The sequence below is a fragment of the Mytilus edulis genome, chromosome 14, assembly GCF_963676685.1.
Source record: "Mytilus edulis chromosome 14, xbMytEdul2.2, whole genome shotgun sequence".
Classification (NCBI taxonomy): domain Eukaryota; kingdom Metazoa; phylum Mollusca; class Bivalvia; order Mytilida; family Mytilidae; genus Mytilus; species Mytilus edulis.
This window is the reverse complement of record NC_092357.1, coordinates 18,978,439-19,002,094: the sequence shown is the minus strand read 5'-3', so window position 1 is coordinate 19,002,094 and position 23,656 is coordinate 18,978,439. Positions and strand designations below refer to the sequence as shown.

The following is a 23,656-nucleotide window of genomic DNA, read 5'->3' as shown; positions in this document are numbered from 1 at the left end:
CAAAATGATGTATTTTCAACTTTGTTAGTCATTTTTTGTAAGTAATTTTTCTTGGATTAGTTAATTAATATATAAATATTGTAATTGTAAAGTTGACTTGTCTAGAATCAAGTAGGGATCTAAGGTCATGTTGGAGGTCATCGGTTGAAGCTTGGAATTATATTGACGTCATGATAATACTTCTTTAGTTAAAGGTACATGTAGCTATATGTATACATCTAGTATAATTGACTCTCCTTGGATTAGTGAAGGGATTATTTAATAGAATTTATGATCTTAATTTAAGTTTGTAAGTCAGTATATCCATACATTTTAGGTAGCTGATACATATATTATAGTTTGTTTCTAGCTGTAGTTTGTTAAGACTGATCTTAATTTGTTTTGGATTTGCATTTGCATCTCAATTTTTTCAATATACATGTACATGCTGTCTGTATATATATGTGACATATACATTTTGTAAGTAGCCTTCTTTAAAATGTTTTATGCAGATGTATCAATCTTTAGTATAAGTTGGTACATGTAGGATTTTGATGCTAGCTGTACATAGTTTGTTAGGACTGTGATCTTAGTTTTGGATTGCATCACAATTTCTTCATTGCAGGCTGTCTGTAACACTCTTTACAGCTAATTTCCTAATGCATGTAGAACAAAACTTTGGTTAGCTTGCTTGCTTGGTTTTTATATTGTACAATCCATAGGATAACACCCAATTAAATTCAAATATAATATATATACAGGTTAAACAATGCCTAGATATACTGTTTAAAGATGTCAATCTTATTTACAAAGCTTGTATTAACAATTATACAAACAAAGCAAGCAAGCCAAACAAAGTTTTACTTTGCAAGCATTAGGAAATCAGCTGTAAAAAATGTTTAATGACATATCTTCTTTTATTCATACTGATTAACATGTGCATGGAAATGAAATTCTTTCATGCAAACTACTAGTTAAGCAAATAACTGCTTCATGTGCTGCTTTTAATTAGGTTAAATGCATTGGCATGAAAAATTTTATGTCATATATTTTGACATTTTTTGTCATCACAGGTGTATGTATAGTCTGTACTAAACATGTTATATTTTCTGTTATAGGTGCAAGCTTATCGGTCATTGTATTATCTGTTTAGTAAATGTCATCGACCTTAAACACAATCATGAATGGTCACTTTATGAAGCCTAACTACACATGTACCTATTTGTTTATACCCTCATAACCTAAAGAGAAGCAACACATAAATTCAATCTTCTTTTAGGGATATAAGCACTTGAAATTGAATAATCCATCTACTTTGTCAAAATTCTCTTATATCATGTATATATGTCTTGAAATATAAAGGATTTTTTTAATATGATTTAAAAAATAATATATATATTTATCTACTTGATGCTTAAAATATTGCCATGATTGCTGTAAAAAATACATTTTTAGAACAATTATTTATTTTGTTTCATCATCGTATGATTAAAATCCTATTTCAAATGTCCCAATTTCTTTAGTTAATTTTGCAATAGAATTGATTGAAAATTAATGTCATAACATTGCAATAGAGCATTTGCTAATTATCAGATGGGTAGTAAAATTGGGATTGAGCTTGTACAATATTATAAAAGTACAATATTCCTGTTTTTGTCCCCTCAAAAAAGTTACCCTTTTCATTTTATTGGAGGCCGGGCGCCGGCCGGGGGGCAGGAAACAGATATATTTTTAGTAGTCTTAATCATTATATAATTAATCTGATAAAACTTTTATTGAGAAGGATCAGCTGATAAGTGTTGTGTTCTTGTATGCACTGAGTGTAACATGTACTTACATTGTAAGTGGGGAAGATATATATAGTTACCTTGGAATAAAAAGTGAACATATGACCTTGTCATGCCAAGTTATTTGCTTTTGAATTAATTCTGCTGTGATTTCCTATTTATTGATAAAATGATAATATAAATAACAAAATTTTTATTGATAGACTTTATTATTCTACCAAACATTGACTAAAGGATACAAAGAAGGCTAAGAATATAATCTATATTCTTTCTTTTTCACACGATGGAGATTTTTGTTTGTTTTCACATTACAATTTCAATATAAAGAGGGCTTACATGTACATAGGCTTTGACTGTTGCCCAATCCAATTCAATTTATTTGAATAAAATACTGTTTAAACTTAAACCATTTCAATCAAAAATATCCTTTACTGTACATGTGTAGTGTTGTAATTCAGATTATAGGGAGAGAGAAAAGAAATTGTTATTACACACTTGGATGCAGTGCTGTTGAGAAAATTAATTATGGATGTGATGATATAACTTCAAGGTCATATAAGTCAGACATTTATATACAGTGAAACCTTTTTTAAACAAACTGATTTACAAGACTGTCTGAACACAGCATCAATATTCTTTGACAATGGCTGAACCAAACAAATTATTTAAACCCAGGGTTCAGTTGATATATTTTTCACTGTACATATAGAGGAGGACAGAGGATCAAGATTGAATTGGGGTTGAATCACTTTTACAAATCTGAGTTTCGATTGACATATTCTTCATTTGTTTTTAGTTACACTACTTAAACACCCTGGCCTGATCAGTCAGGGGACTTACATGTACTGAAATAAGTGATTTTTAAATCACTTATTTGAGTATCAAATTCAAAGTTTTGTCACAAATTACGATTTTGTAGTTTTTTCAAAATTTTAAACACATAGGTGTTAAATAATATCTTTTAATTATTAAAATTGAAAAAAATGAACTTTTTACTTCTTTTAAGTAGCAAGGTTTATGCCTTTGATGCTATCATTTAGCTGAAAATTCTATTATAGTTAAAAAAAATGCTATGATAATGGCTTTACATAATGAACTGATACTTTCTTAAAAGATTTTTCCCAGCAGTGGGAGTATTTTTCCTGTGAAGTTCAAGGTTTCATCTTTCAGATTATGTAATAAAATTCTACTGTTCGCGATAAAAATTTCACTGTTCGGGGATGTTGAAATTAGTGAGGGTTTTTAAAATAATGATACTTAAAGAAGTGATTTTTGGGAAGGAAATTGAGGTATGGTACTTAAACAAGTGATTTTTATGCCATTATCCTAGATTCAGTACAAGGTCATCACCTGACATGACCTGGTCATCCTAGACAACACAGATGTTGGTTCTGATAAGTTTAGAAACATAATTAGTCCCTGGATCATTAGTATTCTATATTTAAAACTACAATAAAATTAAATCACTTAGTCTAGTGATAAATTTGTACTACTTAAATAGGTGATTATTAAAGAAAGACAACTTTTACTTTCAACCTTTATCAACAAAATGTTACTTGAATCAGTGATTTAGAAAATCACTCATTTAAGTAATTATATATATATATAAGTCCCCTGACTGCTGATGTTAATGTTAGATTGACACAATGATTGATATAAAATCATTCTTTTTTTTCTATTTCAGAAATAATTATATATCAGAATGAACATAGAAGAAGAATACAGTGAAGAGGATAAAATAATTTGAATCTATAAATAGAACTCATCATGCCTATGGATACGCCCACTATACCTAATTTACCTATCAGGGATTTGGGATCATTTGCCAATGCACATGTGCCCAGTGATGCTGATATCAAAGGTAAAACATCTTATTGTGGATTCATTCATTTCCATGGGTACCAATTTTCATGGTTTTGGCAAAGACTGCATACATTCCTTTCGGAAAATTTGCAATTTTTTGAACATTTATATTTGTGGTTCGCTTGCACCCATGAAATCCACGAAAATTGGTATCCAACGAAATTAATGAATCCACAGTATCTTCTTTCAAAGTCAGAGCACCTGTTAGTTCACTGTTGGTTTTAGAATTGCCAGGTTTGTATTATAATGCTGATGTTTTATGACAATTGTTTGTCTGTCATATTCATTCTTTGGTCATGTAATATTTAGTCTTAATCGATATCTTGTGTTGAAGTTTAAATTCAATTTTCACATAGTATTCACTAATTATGCTAGTGTTGTTTCATTGTGAATTTATTACTGTAAATTCAGAAATAATTGAGAAAATTGTGGCAAGATATGTTTCCCAAAAAATGAAAAACTTATACATGTACATGTTGCATTTAAATTTCAATAGCATTGATTTCTTGAAATTACAACAATCTGACCATTATTTTTGCATTTGTGTCCAATGTTCGCATTAATAAATGCATTCAATTAAATCTGTATTTAAGGCATTTAAGGTATTATTCATTACCAATAATTTAAAGATTTATCTGATTTGATGTAGGCAACTCATGTCTTCTCAGGAGGGGTTCTAATTTTAACTTTTTATTAATAAAAAGTAAACGAAAATTTGACTGTAATACATTTATGCTAACATGGATATTTTAATGGTTTGTTAAAATTATTTCATTTATTTTTACAATGTTGTGAATGTCAATGCATAAACCATGTAAATCTTATGCACATTTAATGATAAGTGAGCTCTTTACATCTAACAAAATTAATATTATAAATTTGTACATCTAACTTGTATAGGAACATTTTCACATATCTTTCATGATTATAAAATAGGCAGAAATTACACATGCCAAAAAGGGGAGATGTGGTATTAGTAATTCTTTGGCCCTGGAATTGCAAAAGGTATACTGTTATCTATATATGGCAAATTTTTAGCCATGGCGTTGTCAGTTTGTTCAAGATTTATATATGAGTTTGACTGTCCCTTTGGTATCTTTCGTCCCTCTTTTACGAAGATTAAGATCTATGAGCCTATACATATGCCTTACCCAGAAAGATATGTTACCATGTTTACACACTTTTGCATCAACTTATAGGTCATGAATGTAATATATTTCTCTTAGCAAAATATGTTTTTAGGTAAATCCTTGGCTCGTATATATCTAAGTTGTAATGACTAGATCTCAAAATGAGGTTATTTTGGCAGTTTTTGCTCTTGAAGCCCTGATGCAAATACAAGATAAACTGAAAAGTTCTAAATACTGAATATTGACAGTCTAATTTCACATGAACATTATAAGCATGTTATTTTATGCAGATTTATAATATGTTTTTGAATTCAGCCTAAATTTTTCATAAAATGGCTTTTCCATGCTTACAGTGATGTGTTACTTTATTGTACTCAGTATACCCCTGCTTTAAAAAAGGGGGGGGTATACTGTTTTACCTCTGTCTGTCCATCCTTCCTTCCGCCAGTCCGTCCGTCCCATGAATCTTTTTTTGTTGCATTTTTCTCAGGAACTACAATACAAGGATTTCTGAAATTTGGTTTCAGGGTTTATATAAGTCAGCTTTACCGTTTGATGCGTTTTCACATTCATCACTCGACAGCTTCCTGTTTACCGAACACTTGTAAGATTTTACACATAATAGCCAAGTTGAAAATTTTCGTCACATTTTTCTCAGAAACTACAATACAAGGATTTCTGAAATTTGGTTTCAGGGTTTATATAAGTCAGCTATACTGTGTGATGCGTTTTCACATTCATCACTCGACAACTTCCTGTTTACGGAACACTTGTATGATTTTACACATAATAGCCAAGTTGAAAATTTTCGTCACAATTTTCCCAGAAACTTCAATACAAGGATTTCTGAAATTTGGTTTCAGGGTTTATATACAAGTTGACCAGCTATACAGTGTGATGAGTTTTCAGATTGATCACTTGACAACTTCCTGTTTACCCAACACTTGCATATTTTTACACTATTGATATTATCCACTTGCAGCGGGGGTAATCATCAGTGAGCAGTAGCTCGCAGTTTCACTTGTTCTTTCTTCATTTGTATTTATTTAATTGAATATTTTCCAGACCACAGACATCAAGAAACAGTGTATATTGGTTTACAGTTACCTAAACATCATCATGGGATGCGACGTAGACGTCACCACAAACATAAAAAGACCGGTGTTGAGAGAATTAAGGCAGAGGAAACTGACAATAGCTGTAAGTCATCATAAATACAGTGTAATCTGTGTTATCTGAGGCACTGGGGGACCAGAAAAAATACAGTGTAACCTGTGTTATCTGAGACACTGGGGGACAAGAAAAAAAAACAGTGTAACCTGTGTTATCTGAGACACTGGGGGACCAGAAAAAATACAGTGTAACCTGTGTTATCTGAGACACTGGGGAACCAGAAAAAAATAAATAATCTGTGTTATCTGAGACACTGGGGGACCAGACAAAAATAGTGTAACCTGTGTTATCTGAGACACGGGGGGACCAGAAAAAAATACAGTGTAACCTGTGTTATCTGAGACACTGGGGGACCAGAAAAAAATACAGTGTAACCTGTGTTATCTGAAACACTGGGGGACCAGAAAAAAAATGCTGGAATATTCAGATTTTTTCTGCAAGAATAGGCATATATTGGGACCAGAAAAATGTCTGTTAAAGCAGAATTTTGGAATACTCCGGTGTCAGTTTAGGGAGGTTACACTGTACATACATTAAGATATATGTCAAAAGAATGTGTACCCCATCATATATTCTCTATCATTGAGTTGTCATAGATATTTGTAAGAAAAATATGTGAAAAGAATATGTCTACCCCTTTGTAACGTCTCTCTCCTTGATATGTATAATTGTATTTGGGGAGGAAAACACTTCAACTGCTCTTATTTTGGTCAAAATTCCATTGATGCTTCTTTTTTCATACAATATGATATAGAATTGGAGGTCAGAATATTTGTTTATACATAAGTATGTGTTTTTATATGTTTACCATGGATCCAAAAATGCTACCAGTTGGGAATCTAACCCGGAACCCTTGGCACAGTAATTATATAACTGTGGATTCATTATTATTTGTGGGATACCAATTTTTGTTGAATTTGTTGTTATAGATAAACCTCAAATTTAAATGTTCAAACGAAAAACAATTTTCATATAGTTTTTCTGTTACCTTCGGCAAAACCACGAAATAAAATATCAACAAATGCAAGTTTTCTTCAATCCACAAAAATTGGTACCCACAAAAATAACTGAATCCACAGTATCAGCCACCACTCTACCACTCTACCAAATGACAAACTTGATATCTGTTCATTTTGATTTAAACTTTTTAAATGATATGCAAAATTCAGACTTGACCCCAAATCATTGTTCACTGAATATTGAAATATAGTGCCAGGGTGTGGCATGGTGTCTTATGGTCAGATAGTCTATCTATTGTTACATTCTTTATTTATATTTTTAGCGACCACACCTCCACGTATGAGAATTCAGTTTCTACTTGGAGAAGACGATGACGACGAACATACGTCACATGACTTATTTTGTGAATTGGAGGAGCTTATTACTGTGGATGGGAAAGAACCACAGTGGAAAGAAACTGCTAGGTATTCTTTTTATCAAGGATATATTGTGTATAGTATCTAAGTTGTAAATTAACCACAATATTACACACATATTTTTATTTTGTACAATTAGAGACAAAAATTACTAGCAAATTGCATGTTAATAGAACTGTGGTATGATCGACAATGAGACAACTTTCCAACAGAGTAAAAATTATGTGGGACTTTTTCCAACTACCAAATGTATGTATACACATATAGGTCAACCTTAAACAATAAGCATTTACCTATCATTTGATCAGCTGACATGACATGAAACAATCCAAAGGAAAAAAAAACATCGGGATTACTGACAAAACAATAGATAAAAAATAAAATATAACAATAAGCAACAAATGACAATCATAACAATAGCTGAGTTATAGGATCCTAAAATTGTGACAGACATATTAAGAAATACTAAAATTGTGACAGACACATTAAGAAATACTAAAATTGTGACAGACACATTAAGAAATACTAAAATTGTGACAGACACATCAAGAAATACTAAAATTGTGACAGACACATTAAGAAATACTAAAATTGTGACAGACACATTAAGAAATACTAAAATTGTGACAGACACATTAAGGCAGTTTTTGTCTGCACCTGCCACCCAGACAATTGTAATTGAGAATTATAGTGCATTACAGTATGAAAAGTTGCTCTGATACCCATCACCCATGTATTATTAATATAATGTGCCTTCCAACCAGACCATACATTTTTTTCTGGAATAGCCCTGAGCCAATTTATTTTTAACCCACAAATAAATTAAAGAATGAGCAGCTGCTGAATATGTTTACTTTGTGTATGACAAAAGTACATTATATATGACAATGTATTACATGTATGACATGCAAACCCAAACAATTCAAATGAGGACAAAGTTGATTTATATTAAAACAAACCTGTAGAGGAGAGATCCAAATAATACAAAGTTTACAAAAATATATTTGATGTGGATTTTTCATTGTGTTTGCTGTGTTGTTGACCTTTAACTTTTTTATATGATATTACTTATCACTATTTTATGAAATTTTCCTTTGATCTTAATGACTGATAATTTCAATTTTCAGCACAGTAGAGTGATGTTAAAAATTTAAACTAGAAACTAAGCAGTGGCGGATCCAGAAAATTCATAAGTGGGGGCCCACTGACTGCCTTACAGGGGGCCCGCTCCAGTCACACTTCAGTGATTCTCTATATAAGCAACCAAATTTTTTCCCTGGGCCACCCCTAAATCCGCCTCTGCTAAGGGCACACATGCGGTTGTGAATGAGCAAAATAGCTATAATCATTTTTTCATTGGTCATCTCAACCATACATGTCAAGTGACATGATATTCGCGTGTAATACACGCTTTTTCAACGGTTTACACGCGAGGATTTTGTCACATGGCGTGTACACGCTTTTCACCACTTTACACGCAATTACACGCTTTTTCGTTCTTTTCATTTTTTGGTCGTTAGTGATATCGCTATTCTCGGGTTTTTTCCTTATTGGGCGATAAATACCGAAAAATTTGAAGTAATTGTTTGGCTGCCGTATTGTTTATTTTTCTGTATGGACAAACAGAAAAAGGTAAGTAGTTTGTGATTAGTTTTAACGATTTTGTGACTTTTTTTCAAATTCACTTAATAGGGGAAATGTGCACAGAAAGAGGTAACTTTCAGGGCCTGTATCGTCGTCTAAAGTGCCGATTGTTAAGCCAAAACGATATCATATGTACGGCAAGATTCAAGATTTATAAATTATATTTTGGAGCTCGAGTTTAAATGATCGAGTGACAAGTAACGCATAATTTGTGCATTCTATGTTGCAATGATAAAAAAAAACAATACATGTGAGAGGAGAAATACAATGTAGCTATTTGAATAAGCATTTAACATGTTTATCTAATGGAAATCAAATTTATAAAACATTTTTCTTTTTCAATTTCAGTTTCAAATCTAGCCAACACGGCAACAGATTTCTACAGGCCATGGGGATAAAAATATCACAGAACTGGGATAAAAATATCACAGAACTGTTGGATCAGCTATCATAGTACCAGCTTTCTTCTGATGAACAACCCAGTTTTAACCAGGCAATAGCAATGGGAGCAATGATAGAGATGACATTTTACATTGCCAAAAAAAACCAACATTATGACATTCTTTCAAATCTTGATGAAGCTAATTCAGTCAAATATCAATTCCTACTGTGGGAGAGCCTTTTCAATTATAAAGAAATTAACACTGAATTCTGATCAGAACTTGACTATGTTACATTTGTATTGTGTGCTGTTATCAAATAAATGAAACTAAACTTGAAACTGGCAGTTGTTTTGAATATGTGCCTAGTGGTGGTGCTTTAAAAGCAACATAACAGACCACTGTTTAATACAATAAAAGTTCACAGTAGAATATATATTGTTTTTTATATTCACAAATTTGTATGAAATTATGAACATAACATTCATATTAACAAGTCCGCATCTACGTCACGCGTTTTCACACGCTTTTTGACATGTCATGTCATGTCATGACATGATTTCCCAATGTCAGAGGTTGACATGTATGATCTCAACTCAATTGCTTTTCTCACTTTTGCAATGCAGGCTGAAGTGAGAAAATCAATCTTGTTGTGATGACCAACAATAATCTATAAATATCATTTGCAATTGATTATTAGAAAATGTTTTTTTTAGTTTCTTTACTTTTCTTTTTTGCGCTTTAATAGCAGAAGTAAACCTTCCTGAATAAAAAAAAAACAACCATGTCAGGCTTAAAACAAAATATATATTAAAGGATTTATTGTAATGTGTATGTATTTATTCTCAACAGGTGGATTAAGTTTGAAGAAGATGTGGAAGAGGGAGGAGAGAGGTGGTCAAAGCCACATGTTGCCACTTTATCATTGCACTCTTTGTTTGAGTTACGATGTGGCCTCATGAACGGCACAGTCATGTTAGACTGTGAAGCTAATGACATTCATTTTGTTTTTGGTAAGAAAGTTTGTATCTATGTTCATTGTTTTGCATTAGTCTTTTCAATTTGGTTAAATCAATCTGTTCAAAGGAGTAAACTTTCCCTCCACAATTATTTTTTACATGTGTAGGTAGATACTTGTGGTGGATAATACATAAAAAAGGATAACATGAATCACACAAAAAAAACAGCACCGTTCAACAGACCACATCAAAAACAAACTCCTGATATCTCCAAATCTTAAACTATTACTGTTATTATTGATTAGATCATGCCCAGAATTGGTACCTACGAAAATCTGTTATTATTGATTAGATCATGCCCAGAATTGGTACCTACGATAAATAAATGAATCCACAGCAATATTTTTAACTGAAAAAACATGCCCAAGAAGTTGTGCTTAGAAAAAAGCCACCTGATCTATCATAAATCTCCAAATTTACTTATTTTTTAGACATGCTGGTTGATAACTTAATAGCAGCAAAACAGCTGGAAGAAAATTTAAAAGATAAAGTTCTCGACACTTTGTATTTAAGACATCACCATCAGTATCAGAAAAAACACCACGAGGACGGCAATAGTGGTCGATTCCATTTACCTATCATACGATCACTTGCTGACATTGGGAAAAAGTTTTCTGCACCTGCATTGCATAATAATGGTTAGTTTTATATTATATACGATTGTATTTTAGCGATTTGTTAAAGCAACTGTGGAATAAAAGTTAAGTTTTACATTTTTTTTTTTAAATTTGATTGTATTTTTGTGTTTTGCGAAAGCAACTAGTTAGTCAATTGGGGAGTTATGGGACAGTTTCATTTTCTGTTAAATTAATGAAAAAAATATAGAAGAATTTCTATTTATATTATTTCTTGTAAAATGATTACTGCAACTTCAACAAGTATTAAAAGGCACAACTAAAATATTCAACAAAGATAAAAGAACATTTAGGGATATTATTTGTTTCAGTAACACCTATTTTAAATATTTGTTTCCTTTCTTATTTTGAAGAAAAAAATAAAGTTTACTCATGGAAATGTCTAAATTCTCTTTATTTTTTGGGAAAACATATTTTATGGGAACTAAGTTTGCTTTTAAAAGATTTCTTATAGCTGATTGCTCTACCAAAATATTGTTGTAGCAAATAAACATTGATTTACTACTTTCAGGGTTTTCTGCTTAATTTTAATTTTGGTACAAACTCTGATTTGACCAGTCAAATTCACTATTCAAATATCTAAACCAAGTTAAATCAATGTTTGTCAAGAGTTAAGGATGAACTTAGGTGAGGTTTTGAAATAAGTGTCAAATGTTCGGACTCCTTGGTGTTTTTCCATATGATAGAAGGTAAAATATTTTGTCCCATAACACTTATCTTTTAACATAAGATGTGTTAGCTCATAAAAGGTCATTTGACAAATTTTAAGCAGATTCTTGATTTTCCTTCTGTTTATTTGAGACCAAAATAATACTAATGCAAATATAAGGTAAAAGTCAGAGTCAGCCTTTTCCCGCCATATTTTATAAATCAAATCTCAAGAAGGAGCTCCATTACCTATCAATATTTTTAGCTTATTTTTTACTCTTCCAGCTTACATTATAAATTTGGAGTTCTCAATTTATTTGATTTTACCTTAGATCACCTAAGTACATCCTTAACTCCACCTGAAATTGTCCCCAACTCCCCCTATGCTATAGGTTGTGAACCAATTATTTCAATTTTGTTGATTTTAATGCACTAGTTTAAAATCATATTTGCTTATTCATTTTAAATTTTTGGCCATACAGAGACCCCTCATTGGGGTTTCAAGTTATATACCACCATTGACATTATCATTAGATTTTTTAGTCTCTTAGATGATATAATGAGATGGCATGTTATTGTTTAGAATTTAATTGAAGTTGCATAATTTAGTTTTTGAATAATTTAGATATATTAAATTTGTATGTTTTATGAATGTGTATGTTGTAAGATTTGTATGAGTTTAATAGATTTTCAACTGATACAATGGTTTGTTGCCTTTTGTTATATGTACATATAAATAGTTTACCACTTCAATTTATATCCAAAACCTCATTACTTGATTCAAACCATTTTTTGTTACAGTTGAAAATGTAAAACTAATTTGTGACCTTTGACCTAGGTACACAGCCTGGTGTCCAGCCCAGAGTGATATCTGTTGGTTTGGAGTTTTCAGATTATACCTTATAAAATATATGTGGAGAAATTTTTTGAAAAGGCTAAAAAAAAAATAAAAAATTTAAAAACTACAGGTAGTTTACCTAGCAAAGGACTTTTCTAAAAAAAATAATATTCATGATGAATTAAACTCTTTAAAGATTTGAATATTTCTGTTTTCAATCCAAGAGCCTCTGATCTTTATGGATTAGTTTTGAAAACATCAGATTTAAACATTCAGGTTAAATTATATATATATAAAGTGAACAAATAATCTGAAAACTCCATCGGAGCTTGGGGTATATGTTGTGTACACTTTTTAATGTTGTATAATATTATAATATTAATGTGTACACAACATGTACAAAGGTTAGAAAATGATAAACGTATTATATTGACGAATAGAATTCATATTTGTTTACAGGACGTCTGAAAAATTCCCAAATTCCCAAATCCCAGACTGCTGTAAGACTTGACAAATACAAAGGTAATAGGTTCTCCATCCCAATGGAATCATGGTACAAGTATAGTAAGAATTTCTCAGTTAGAAAGGAAAAAATCTGAAGAAAGTTATCGATCGATAGACATTTTTTTCGACACTTTACTTTGCTGCACCATCAGTACATGCAGTCTGATATAGTTCAAACTAGTAGGTTATACTGTAAACTGATGTTTAGTGGCAACTTCTGCAAGATAGACAAAATGTAACACTTTGATCTTCCCTTAAGCTTGTATCCATCAACATGATCAAGAAAATTAGAAAATTGTCAAAATGAAATTTCAGTCAAAGTATATATATGTTCCAGACCGTATGAGTATTTGGACCGTACGCGTACGGTCTGGACCGTATGCGTACTTTTTCAAAATACGTATACGGTCGGACCGTACGCGTACGGTCTGACTTATATTAAGAAGTTGGTCAAGTTTATTAGATACAAATGTATATAACAGATCAACATAACTTATATCTCAAACTAATATAAAAAGTTCAATAGTAATTGAAATAAAAACTTAATACTTTAACTATTTAAAAAAAATCACGCTTATTAAAATCTGTTAATCTCCTGTATTTAGCATGTCAGTAATTCATTAATCGCAGCCCAGTATGCTCATTGAAATTGAAGTTATCGGAAGTAAACATAATGTGGGAGGACAATTGTTATAGAATATTTAGGAACTTTACAAAAAAATGCATATGCAAAGGAACATGCATGAACAAAACATGTTAATGTAAAAAAAAAATATGACGTTCCTTGTGGTAGCAAGACTAGTGTCACCTTGGGCCAGAGTAACAAAATAGGATTCAGATATACAATTAAACAAATATTTAATGTCAATTGTTCGCTTATTTACTTCATCCATCTATTTGTAATAATAACAATTTGTATATAACTAAAAATAAAGATTTTGATAAATGTTTGTTTAAAGATTAACCCATATGATCTCAAAACATCTCTGGTCAGCTGGACCGTACGCGTATACTCATACGGTCCGACCGTACGCGTATGGTCGGACCGTACGAGTATACGCATACGGTCCGGACCGTACGCGTACGGTCCAAATACTCATATGGTCTGGAACATATATACTAGAAGAAGTTTAATGCTTAATCAACATGTACCTCTGCCTGAGGTTGAGCAATAGGTTCAAAATGCTCGTTTTGATCTTTATTGTGTACGTTACAGCTTTAATCTTGTTCTAGGTTAGAAACTGATTAAGTATCCACGAAAATAAGTTGGTTTACAGTGTTACCTGAATTTGACTTTGAAAATAATGATTGAAAAATCACAACTTTTAAGATGTTTTCTTTCTAACTGAGAAATTCTTACTTCCCATCTTTGTTTCTAACTTATGCATTCTACTGTCTATTTATCATGTTTATAGAATATGACTTGTTTAGCATGACTTGTTACAACCGTGGTAGTGTTACCCCTGGTGAATCTAGATTCAAATGAGTTACATCAAGCATATGAAATAATTAATTAAATGAGTCTTATTGATGTATACCCCACATCAGATTGTATTAGTACCTATTTTGGATAATCATCAATGATGGACAATTAGCAAGAAATCCATTAAAAGCTGCTGAAAATATTTTTTAATAGTGCTTCATTTGTCAAGATGTCTGGCAAAAGATATACAGATTTCCCTGAATAATAAAAGGCATGTCACAGTTTAAAAATTGGCATGGCACACAGGAATGTTTTCACATCACAAGAATAATAAGTGGGAACACTAATAGTTGAAATATGCCCTATATCAGTTACATTGGAGGGAAAATACAAAGTGAACATAACCAGTGTTTTAATATCTAAAGCTAATAGGTAGCAATGCAGAGAGAAAAAAACAGGTCTGACATTTCCTGGAGAACACTTATCATACTCAGACTGAGAAAACAATTAATCAAAATTATGGATATGGAGTGTCAAGCAAACATTTAGTACCCTGAGTACTGAGTTAAGTTTTAACAAGGGCCCAGAACTTTTTACAAGTTGTTGGGACACCTCCCTTAAAAAATTTATGGTCCTGGAATTTTTAAGCATCCTATATATATATTATCCCTATTTTCTCTGGTTATCCTGCATGTTTATAGGGTTATTTGGAAACAGAAGAAATCCCATTTAATTTTCATATATATGGAAAAGAGGGTAATTTGCCTAAGATTCAGCACATGGTATGTTATAAAGCTTGGAACACTCATAATTATGGCTCCTTTAATTTTCATGTATACAGGGTACCAACTTTTGAAGTTTGGCAAATTTTCTGTATCTGCAAAAATAATGCTTTCAGGATTTGGCATTCACTTCCACCGAGGGACATGTGTTGAAAGTGTCAGAATATAAGACATATGATGGCTTATCCAGACAGCCAAGTTGGGATTTACTAATTTTATAAAGTTTATAAGAGTATATTTAATAAGACCATTTTCTCAAAAACTGTTGACACACATGTATAACTCTATGACTGTTTAAGCAGCTGGCAAGACATTTCAGCATGTGCAGTTCTGTTTATATTGATAAAAGTGCTCTCATTAAAACCAGAATATAGCTACAAGCTTAATAGTTATTGGCTGTATTAGCTATTAATACTAAAAAAAAGTATTATGCTGTTATTTTTTGTTGTCCAAAATTGAAAAAGAAATGCAATTTGGAGCAGATAAAACATTATAATATTTAAATTTAACATTCTATACAAAGTGTGTATAATATTGATAGGATTGCTTATGAGACAACTACTCACTATAGATCAAAGCAGAGACTGATTAAGGGGATAGGTGGGGGTAGGTTTGTCAGGCCCAAGTCCCCCTAATAGAGATTCATATTTCATAAATGCAAAGACTTGTTACATGTATCACTGCAAACTCTTTTGCTTGCCAGGCCCCAACCCAAAAAAATCCTGGATACACACCAGCAAAAGATAAGGACGTAAGCAATTTCAAGTTGGTATGACTGAAATTGTAACAACATTTTGGGGTTATTACCTAGAATATATTATCATGTGAAACTACATCTTTGGCCTCACCCCAAAATAATCCTTACACAAATTGCAATATAGCTTCCTGATAGGAGAAGTGAAAGCATATTTGACCAGTCACCTAATAATTTAAGCAATAATAAGTTGTTCAATGTGTCCTGTAAAACTTCTTTCTATCTTTAACATTCACACCAAGTTTTGTTGATTTCTGCACTGCCTAAATCTTTAGTCCAGACATTGAATCCATATACATTCTTTGAAGAAAAAAAATGTTTTGAAATTTTGAGTCCAGAAGCAATAGGTTGTTGATTTTAAATCTTTGGTTTACTATAGAAGTTGAATTAAACGTTGGATATTTCAATTTGCAAATCTATGAGAATTGATGACAATATAAGAATAATTGATTGGATTCCTGTTGTGTTATCATTTTGAGAGTAAGATTAATCAATATTCAATGTACCAACCTTGTTTCTAGTTTTAGATTTTTTGGCAAAGGATGACACATTTTAAGTGTGACAGAGTTGAGTAGCCTATAGTCAATGCAAAGTTTATTCAATTCATCGGTTGTGTTGATTAGTTGATGTTGATTTTGTTGTCAATCATATTGGCTGTTCCTCATCAGCATGATAAGGAGTACATAACCTTTTACAAATAAATGAAATGGATACTAATAACTTGACCAATCTCTATATATTATTTAACATGTTTAATGCTTTCAACAACAAAGGAAAACAAATTAATTTTGAAATATTTTTTCTCCTATAGCAAATAGTTTGTCCACTGCCAAAACAACTCCAAACTTTGGACGTGCTCAGAGCAGTCATAGATTAGAGGCCTCAGGGACTATGCCAGGCTCGTTAGCTCCTAGTGAAGATGACTCAGAGGGCCCTTCGTCAACTGGAAAGGTAACATTTAGCTTATAAATTATGAATCCTTTGTTTTTGAAGCAAGAACTAAAGGCTGACAACAGTGCTTTTTCAGAGCTTCTAGCCTTTTCTATCGAATATTCAAGTTATTTGAAAATCTTGAGTGTTTTTTCACTATAATAATATTATAGAACTGTGCTATTGATTGTATAAACAATTGATATATACTAGCAGTGTCTGGTCTGAGGTGTTTAAATATTGTCTATTAAGTTCATTATGAAGATTAAAGAAGTACATACAGCATGCTTACTTCATCATTAGCTCCGTGTGCAGAATTTACAAATGGACTCAAAATATTCAATGCATATACAGTCAAACCTGTTTTAAGATACCACTTAAGGGAGAGCAAAAAACAGGTCTCTTATTAAAGAAAGGTGGTCTTTTAATACAGGTTTGATTTATATATATTATACTACAGAGAGATCTAAAATTGGTGGTCTTTTAACACAGGTTATTGCTTATTACAGGTGGTCTCTTAAAGCAGGTTTTACTGTACTTTTAAATAATTTAGGGATTTGTTTTATCATTGTAACTTTGTAAAATGATATCTGTTTCCCTTTCACCAGTCTGTAATATAGCTTTTAAAAAAGATTGTTTTACCTGGTATACATTCATAAAGACCAATTTTAATTTTCATCATAGACAAGATTCATTGTGCAACATTTTTGAAACTATTTTATTGTCAGAATTAAGTGTGGAATTCTCATAGTTTTTGTCTCAACTGCAAAGAAATAAGCTGAAAGAGAAACATTGTGCATGCTAAGCTTGTGAATACATCATAATCTGACATAAATATCTTACATTTTACTTGAAGGACTGGCTACTGTGAAGGGGAAACAAATATTATTCAAAATCTAAACATTATTTACCTTGTTTGATAGAAGTTCATGTTGTAAAATCTTGTTTTTATTCATTTTGTCAGGAGCCTTTTTGGGTAACTGTTTTATTATTTGTACATGTTGATGTTGATGTTACTTTTTCATTTTATATTTGTTCTAGTTGAGTTCAAAGGTGGGTAGAAAAATGATATTATATCTGCAAGGTAACATATGTGTGATCAGCGAAAAATAACAAGAATTCACTGTGTTTCATCACCATCATTATATTTACATACTTCACAACAGCAGGTCAAGCATCGAGTGAACATAGTCCACATAGAATCATAAATGATCAATCTTAAAACCAAAAAAAAGACAATGTTCAGAAATAAAGGGCAAATTGTAATATGACAAACTTAGAAAAGGACCATAATCGGGTGTCAAACTTTAACAAGGACCAAAACCATGTGGTTTAGAATCGAAATCATATGGGAAACTGATACAAGGACCATAACTCTTTGACAAGTTTAGAAAAGTAATCTTGTGACAAACATAAACAATGACAAAATTCATTTGGCAATCTTAAAAGGACTATAATCATGTGGAAAACTTAAATGAGGTACAAAACTATGTGGTAAATTTAAACTGCATATAAAATTTATGTTACAAACTAAACCAAGGTCCACAATTATAAGCCAATCTTAAAAAAGGAACCAGAACCATGTGGCAAAAGTAAGATCCAAAATCATGTGGTCAACTTTTTAAAATAAGCTATATCATGAATACTTAATGAATACTTAATATTTCTCAAGGGAAAAGTATTAATATACAAGTTTCTAAAGGGAAAATACTTTTTTTTGCCTCTCTTGGGACAACTATTGACATAATTTTTTTGACAAATTATACATGAGGGTCTGGATGGGGGGTCTGTTATTCTGTAAACACCCTTTTCACCCTTTTTTTCTCTAATCTTCAAAAAATTAGACTACGCATTTCTCTAATCTTCATTTTTTTTTGCCCGTTATTCTCTAATCTTCATTTTTTAAGGGCATTATTCTTTAATCATTTAACCCCATCCAAACCCTCATACATCAGGATTATGTTTACTCTTCAACATATTCATGTTAGATCTGCTGTTATGAAGGAGGTAGTCCTATTGTGTTGCTTTGCCTGAAATAAGGTGACTTGCTAAATGAAAATAACATTATTACATTCATTGGTTTTAAGTTTAAACAAAAAAACTATCATTAATTCTGGTAAAATTTGAAAAAAATTTGTATCTTAATCTTTGCTGTGATGTACAAATCATGAAAATAGTAATGATGTTAATAATAAAAATAGTTCTTGTATAAATATTTAATCAGATTTAAAGAGATAAGATAATTTTCGCTATTAAACTTAAAATTAATTATTCTGTCCTAAAAAAAGACAGACCAGTCAATTATTTCATGCAAAGCACAATACAATTTCACTTTATCACAACTTTTCTTAAAATGAAATGATATGAAATCTATAACAACATTTTGATTTGGTCATTGCTTAGAATTTTTCTTTCTATTATTCATTGATTCATTGATTGATGGCCAGCAGAAATAATGAACCACCATCTTTAATGTGTTGTGAAGTGCTGATGTAAATCCAAGACTTTTTTGAAGAAAATGTCATTTTCAGAGTGTCAGTTTACTTTTTAATACCATTTTTGTCGAGCCTGCAACTTTTGTTGCAGAAAGCTCGACATAGGGATAGTTATCCGGCGGCGGTGTTAGCATACTTCTTGAAAGCTATATATTTTAGAAGGTGAAATACCTGGATGCTCCACATTTTGTATATAGATGCCTCATGTTAAGAAGTTTCCGTCAGTCACATGTCCATTGTCCTTGACCTCATTTTCATGGTTCAGTGACCACTTGAAAAAAAAGTTCAGATTTTTTGTAATGTTGAATTCTCTCTCACTTTAAGTAATAGGATAAATATATTTGGTATGTGCATACCTTGCAAGGTCCTCATGCCCGTCAGACAGTTTTCACTTGACCTCGACCTCATTTCATGGATCAGTGAACAAGGTTAAGGTTTGGTGGTCAAGTTCATATCTCAGATACTATATGCATTAGGTCTAGTATATTCGGTGTATGGAAAGACTGTAAGGTGTACATGTCCAACTGGCAGGTGTCATCTGACCTTGACCTCATTTTCATGGTTCAGTGGTTATAGTTAAGTTTTTGTGTTTTGGTCTGTTTTTCTCATACCTTATGCAATAGGTTTACTATATTTGTTGTATTGAATGATTGTGAGATGTACATTTCTAGCGGGAAGATGTCATCTGACCTTGACCTCATTTTCATGGTTCAGTGGTCAAAGTTAAGTTTTTGAGTTTTGGTCTTTTTATCTTATACTTTATGTCATAGGTCAACTATATTTAGTGTATGGAAATATTTTATAATCTATATGTCAGTCGTGCAGGTTTTATTTGACCATGACCTGGTTTTCACGGTTCATTGCTCAGTGTTAAGTTTTTGTGTTTTGGTCTATTTTTCTTAAACTACAAGCAATAGGTCAACTATATTTGTTGTATGGAAGCATTGTTAGCTGTACATGTCTGCCTGGCATGGTTCATCTGACCTTGATCTTATTTTCATGGTTCATTGATCAATGTTTAGTTTTCTTGGTTAATGTTAAGTTTATGTGACAGTTGTAATAAAGCTTTATATTTAGGAGTATCAACATAATATCAATGATTAGTAAAGAAGTCGAGACATTTCAGTGTATGCACTCTTGTTTTCTGAATTACATTAGTTTGTAGGAAATTTTGAAAGAAAATACAGTGAAAATCCAGTGCTGTTACACAATGTTAACTTAATTATAATTTAAGAATGTCTCAAAATTTAAGATTAATTAGCTATAAGTTTTTGATAATTTGAAATTTGATTGTTAAATTCAATAAAAGATTATCAAATTGACATAACAAATGCATACATATACAGTTATTTTGGAATACAAGATTTTTACATTTTGAGACAGTCCTATAATAAATAATATAGTGATTGAACCCTTCAAATACTATATCCTTCAGGTTGTTTAGATCTCTTTTTCTAAGTACATGACTTTTTTTGTCATGTAATATATATACCGACTGACACTTCTGTTTCATGAAGTAAAAATGCCTACATGTTAACATGTTCTGATTAAGATACAGATCCAATGTCCAATGTGCTTCCTTTACAAAGATCTGACAAGGCTTATAGTTCTACATTCTGTTAAAAAAAAATGATATGCCTAAAATGGTTTCAATAGATATGACGTCGACAAGACTCAGTGTTTTTACGTTGGATGGATTAATGTCACATGACTTTTGAAAGAAGGAAGTTTACATAGAGTAAAAGGATACAGCAGGTACCACCATGCATAAACTTTCTTTGGAAAACATTGTTGTTATTACATGTAATTGTCATAATTTTGACCCTCTTATGGGTGTAATTTTTGCTTAGTATAGAAGTATTGATGATTTGGAAAAGGTATGACTACAGAAAGGAGTTTACATGTACAGCACTGTCAGATCTTTGAAAACAAAACCTGAGCACAGGATCTGTATTTTGCATGTAACATTTAATAGTTAGTAGTATGTATAGGCTCTTACGATACAAATGTAATCCCTCTCTATTTATAGTTTGCTATTCTGATATTTACAACTTTAAAATAAACATATTCTGATTCTACCATTTTACTCATCTGTAGGTGTGTTAACAAATTGAACTATATTCTATTATAGAGTATTGATGTGGCTTTAGATAAATACTTAGCAACGCAAGGGACACCTCTTTGCAATACAACTTTATTTTTGTTTGTTTGATTTTTTTCAAGTCAGTTCAAATCTTTTACTAGAAAGTGCTATTGGAGAATATTTTTAAAAGGGCATCACTTTTGCTTTGGCTTTGGGATAAAAAAAAAAGTCTAGAGTTTTCACATTTATCACAATCTCTGTTTGGTAGAAAAGATTAACGTTTGATTAGGACTTTTAAGTGTGCTTTATTTTTCTTTTTTCTTTATTCTTTTCTTTTTGGAGCTAAACCCTTGGTTTTAAAAGATTTTAAGAAATTCCTCAAAATATGTTGTTTAGTATAGTATTTTTATGTTATTTTGTATGTATATGTGCAGTATCACTGGTACAATCTATGGCAGGGCAGGATATTTTTCAATGACAAATTATTGCTTTTAATGTGGTATTATTTATTATATGAAATGTTCAGAACTGGTTATCATAACATTTGGATACAAATTACAGGTTTGTGGTTTCTTGAAATTAAAAGAAAGAGAAGAGACCAGCTTTCTCCCAACAATGTAAAGTTTTTTGTAGACAATGTTTAACAAGCTGTAAGAATGGAAGTGTTAAGGTGGTACCTAACACATGAACTAAAATTAATTTAGCTTGTTTAATTTTCTTAAAATTTTGAGAAAGTATTTACTTTGACCCTTTGACAAAAATATAAAAAAAAATCAAAAAAGTTGAACCAACTGTTTAATCAGAAAAATTTCACTGGTTATATAGCAGTTTGACAAACACTCATTTTGATCATTGAGAAGCTTAATATTCCCTTAAGAACACAATGTCATTAAAACGTTCTGCTGATTTTACAGAGTTATCTCCCTGTAGTGTTAGGTACCACCTTAATTACTGTTCAAAGTGTTGGTAAAATCAAGAAGCCCATGCAAGATTAGAAATACCGATTGTGGAACATGAAGATATTCATTATAAAGAGTGGTTATATTCTTGACAAAATTACCCAGTGAAGACAATAAGTAGTCATTCATTAGGAATACGTTCAAAGGGAGATAATTTAAAGTTGTCTCCCTTACTATATAGTCGTCGTCGTCCGTCGTCGTTAACTTTTACAAAAATCTTCTCCTCTGAAACTACTGGGCCAAATCAAACCAAACTTGGCCACAATCATCATTGGGGTATCTAGTTTAAAAAATGTGTGGCGTGACCCGGTCAACCAACCAAGATGGCCGCCACGGCTAAAAATAGAACATAGGGGTAAAATGCAGTTTTTGGCTTATAACTCAAAAACCAAAGCATTTAGAGCAAATCTGACATGGGGTAAAAATATTTATCAGGTCTAGATCTATCTGCCCTGAAATTTTCAGATGAATCGGTCAACCCGTTGTTGGGTTGCTGCCCCTGAATTGGTAATTTTGAGGAAATTTTGCTGTTTTTGGTTATTATCTTGAATACTATTATAGATAGAGATAAACTGTAAACAGCAATAATGTTCAGCAAAGTAAGATCTACAAATAAGTCAACATGACCAAAATGGTCAGTTGACCGGTTTAGGAGTTATTGACCTTTATAGTCAATTTTTAACCATTTTTCGTAAATTAAAGTAATCTTTTACAAAAATCTTCTCCTCTGAAACTACTGGGCCAAATTAATCCAAACTTGGCCACAATCATCTGTGGGGTGTCTAGTTTTAAAAATGTGTGTCGTGACCTGGTCAACCAACCAAGATGGCCGCCACGGCTAAAAATAGAACATAGGGGTAAAATGCAGTTTTTGGCTTATAACTCAAAAACCAAAGCATTTTGAGGAAATCTGACATGGGATAAAAATGTTTATCAGGTCAAGATCTATCTGCACTGAAATTTTCAGTTGAATAGGTCAACCCGTTGTTGGGTTGCTGCCCCTGAATTGGTAATTTTGAGGAAATTTTGCTGTTTTTGGTTATTATCTTGAATATTATTATAGATAGAGATAAACTGTAAACAGCAATAATGTTCAGCAAAGTAAGATCTACAAATAAGTCAACATGATCAAAATGGTCAGTTGACCCCTTAAGGAGTTATTGCCCTTTATAGTCAATTTTTAACAATCTTCATTAATTTGGTAAATTTATGTAAATTTTTACCAAATATAGTTCTCTGTTACTAATGGGCAAA

At 31.6% G+C, this 23,656-nt stretch overlaps 1 protein-coding gene across 8 annotated transcripts in view; it reads left to right on the top strand.

Annotated features, from left to right (window-relative positions):
• The window catches only part of LOC139503880 (sodium-driven chloride bicarbonate exchanger-like), a 64,937-nt gene that overhangs the window by 7,785 nt on the left and 33,496 nt on the right, over positions 1-23,656 (top strand). For 4 of the 8 annotated variants that reach the window (XM_071293858.1, XM_071293855.1, XM_071293860.1 and 1 more), the window contains exons 2-8: positions 3,451-3,627; positions 5,825-5,959; positions 7,215-7,356; positions 10,185-10,345; positions 10,783-10,989; positions 12,932-12,994; positions 16,747-16,886. In XM_071293858.1, the coding sequence (XP_071149959.1) occupies positions 3,534-3,627; positions 5,825-5,959; positions 7,215-7,356; positions 10,185-10,345; positions 10,783-10,989; positions 12,932-12,994; positions 16,747-16,886 (942 nt within the window). In that variant the 5' untranslated portion in view covers positions 3,451-3,533. The remainder of the gene's footprint in view (positions 1-3,450; positions 3,628-5,824; positions 5,960-7,214; positions 7,357-10,184; positions 10,346-10,782; positions 10,990-12,931; positions 12,995-16,746; positions 16,887-23,656) is intronic. The other 4 variants (XM_071293862.1, XM_071293859.1, XM_071293863.1 and 1 more) reach the window with 1 other exon arrangement.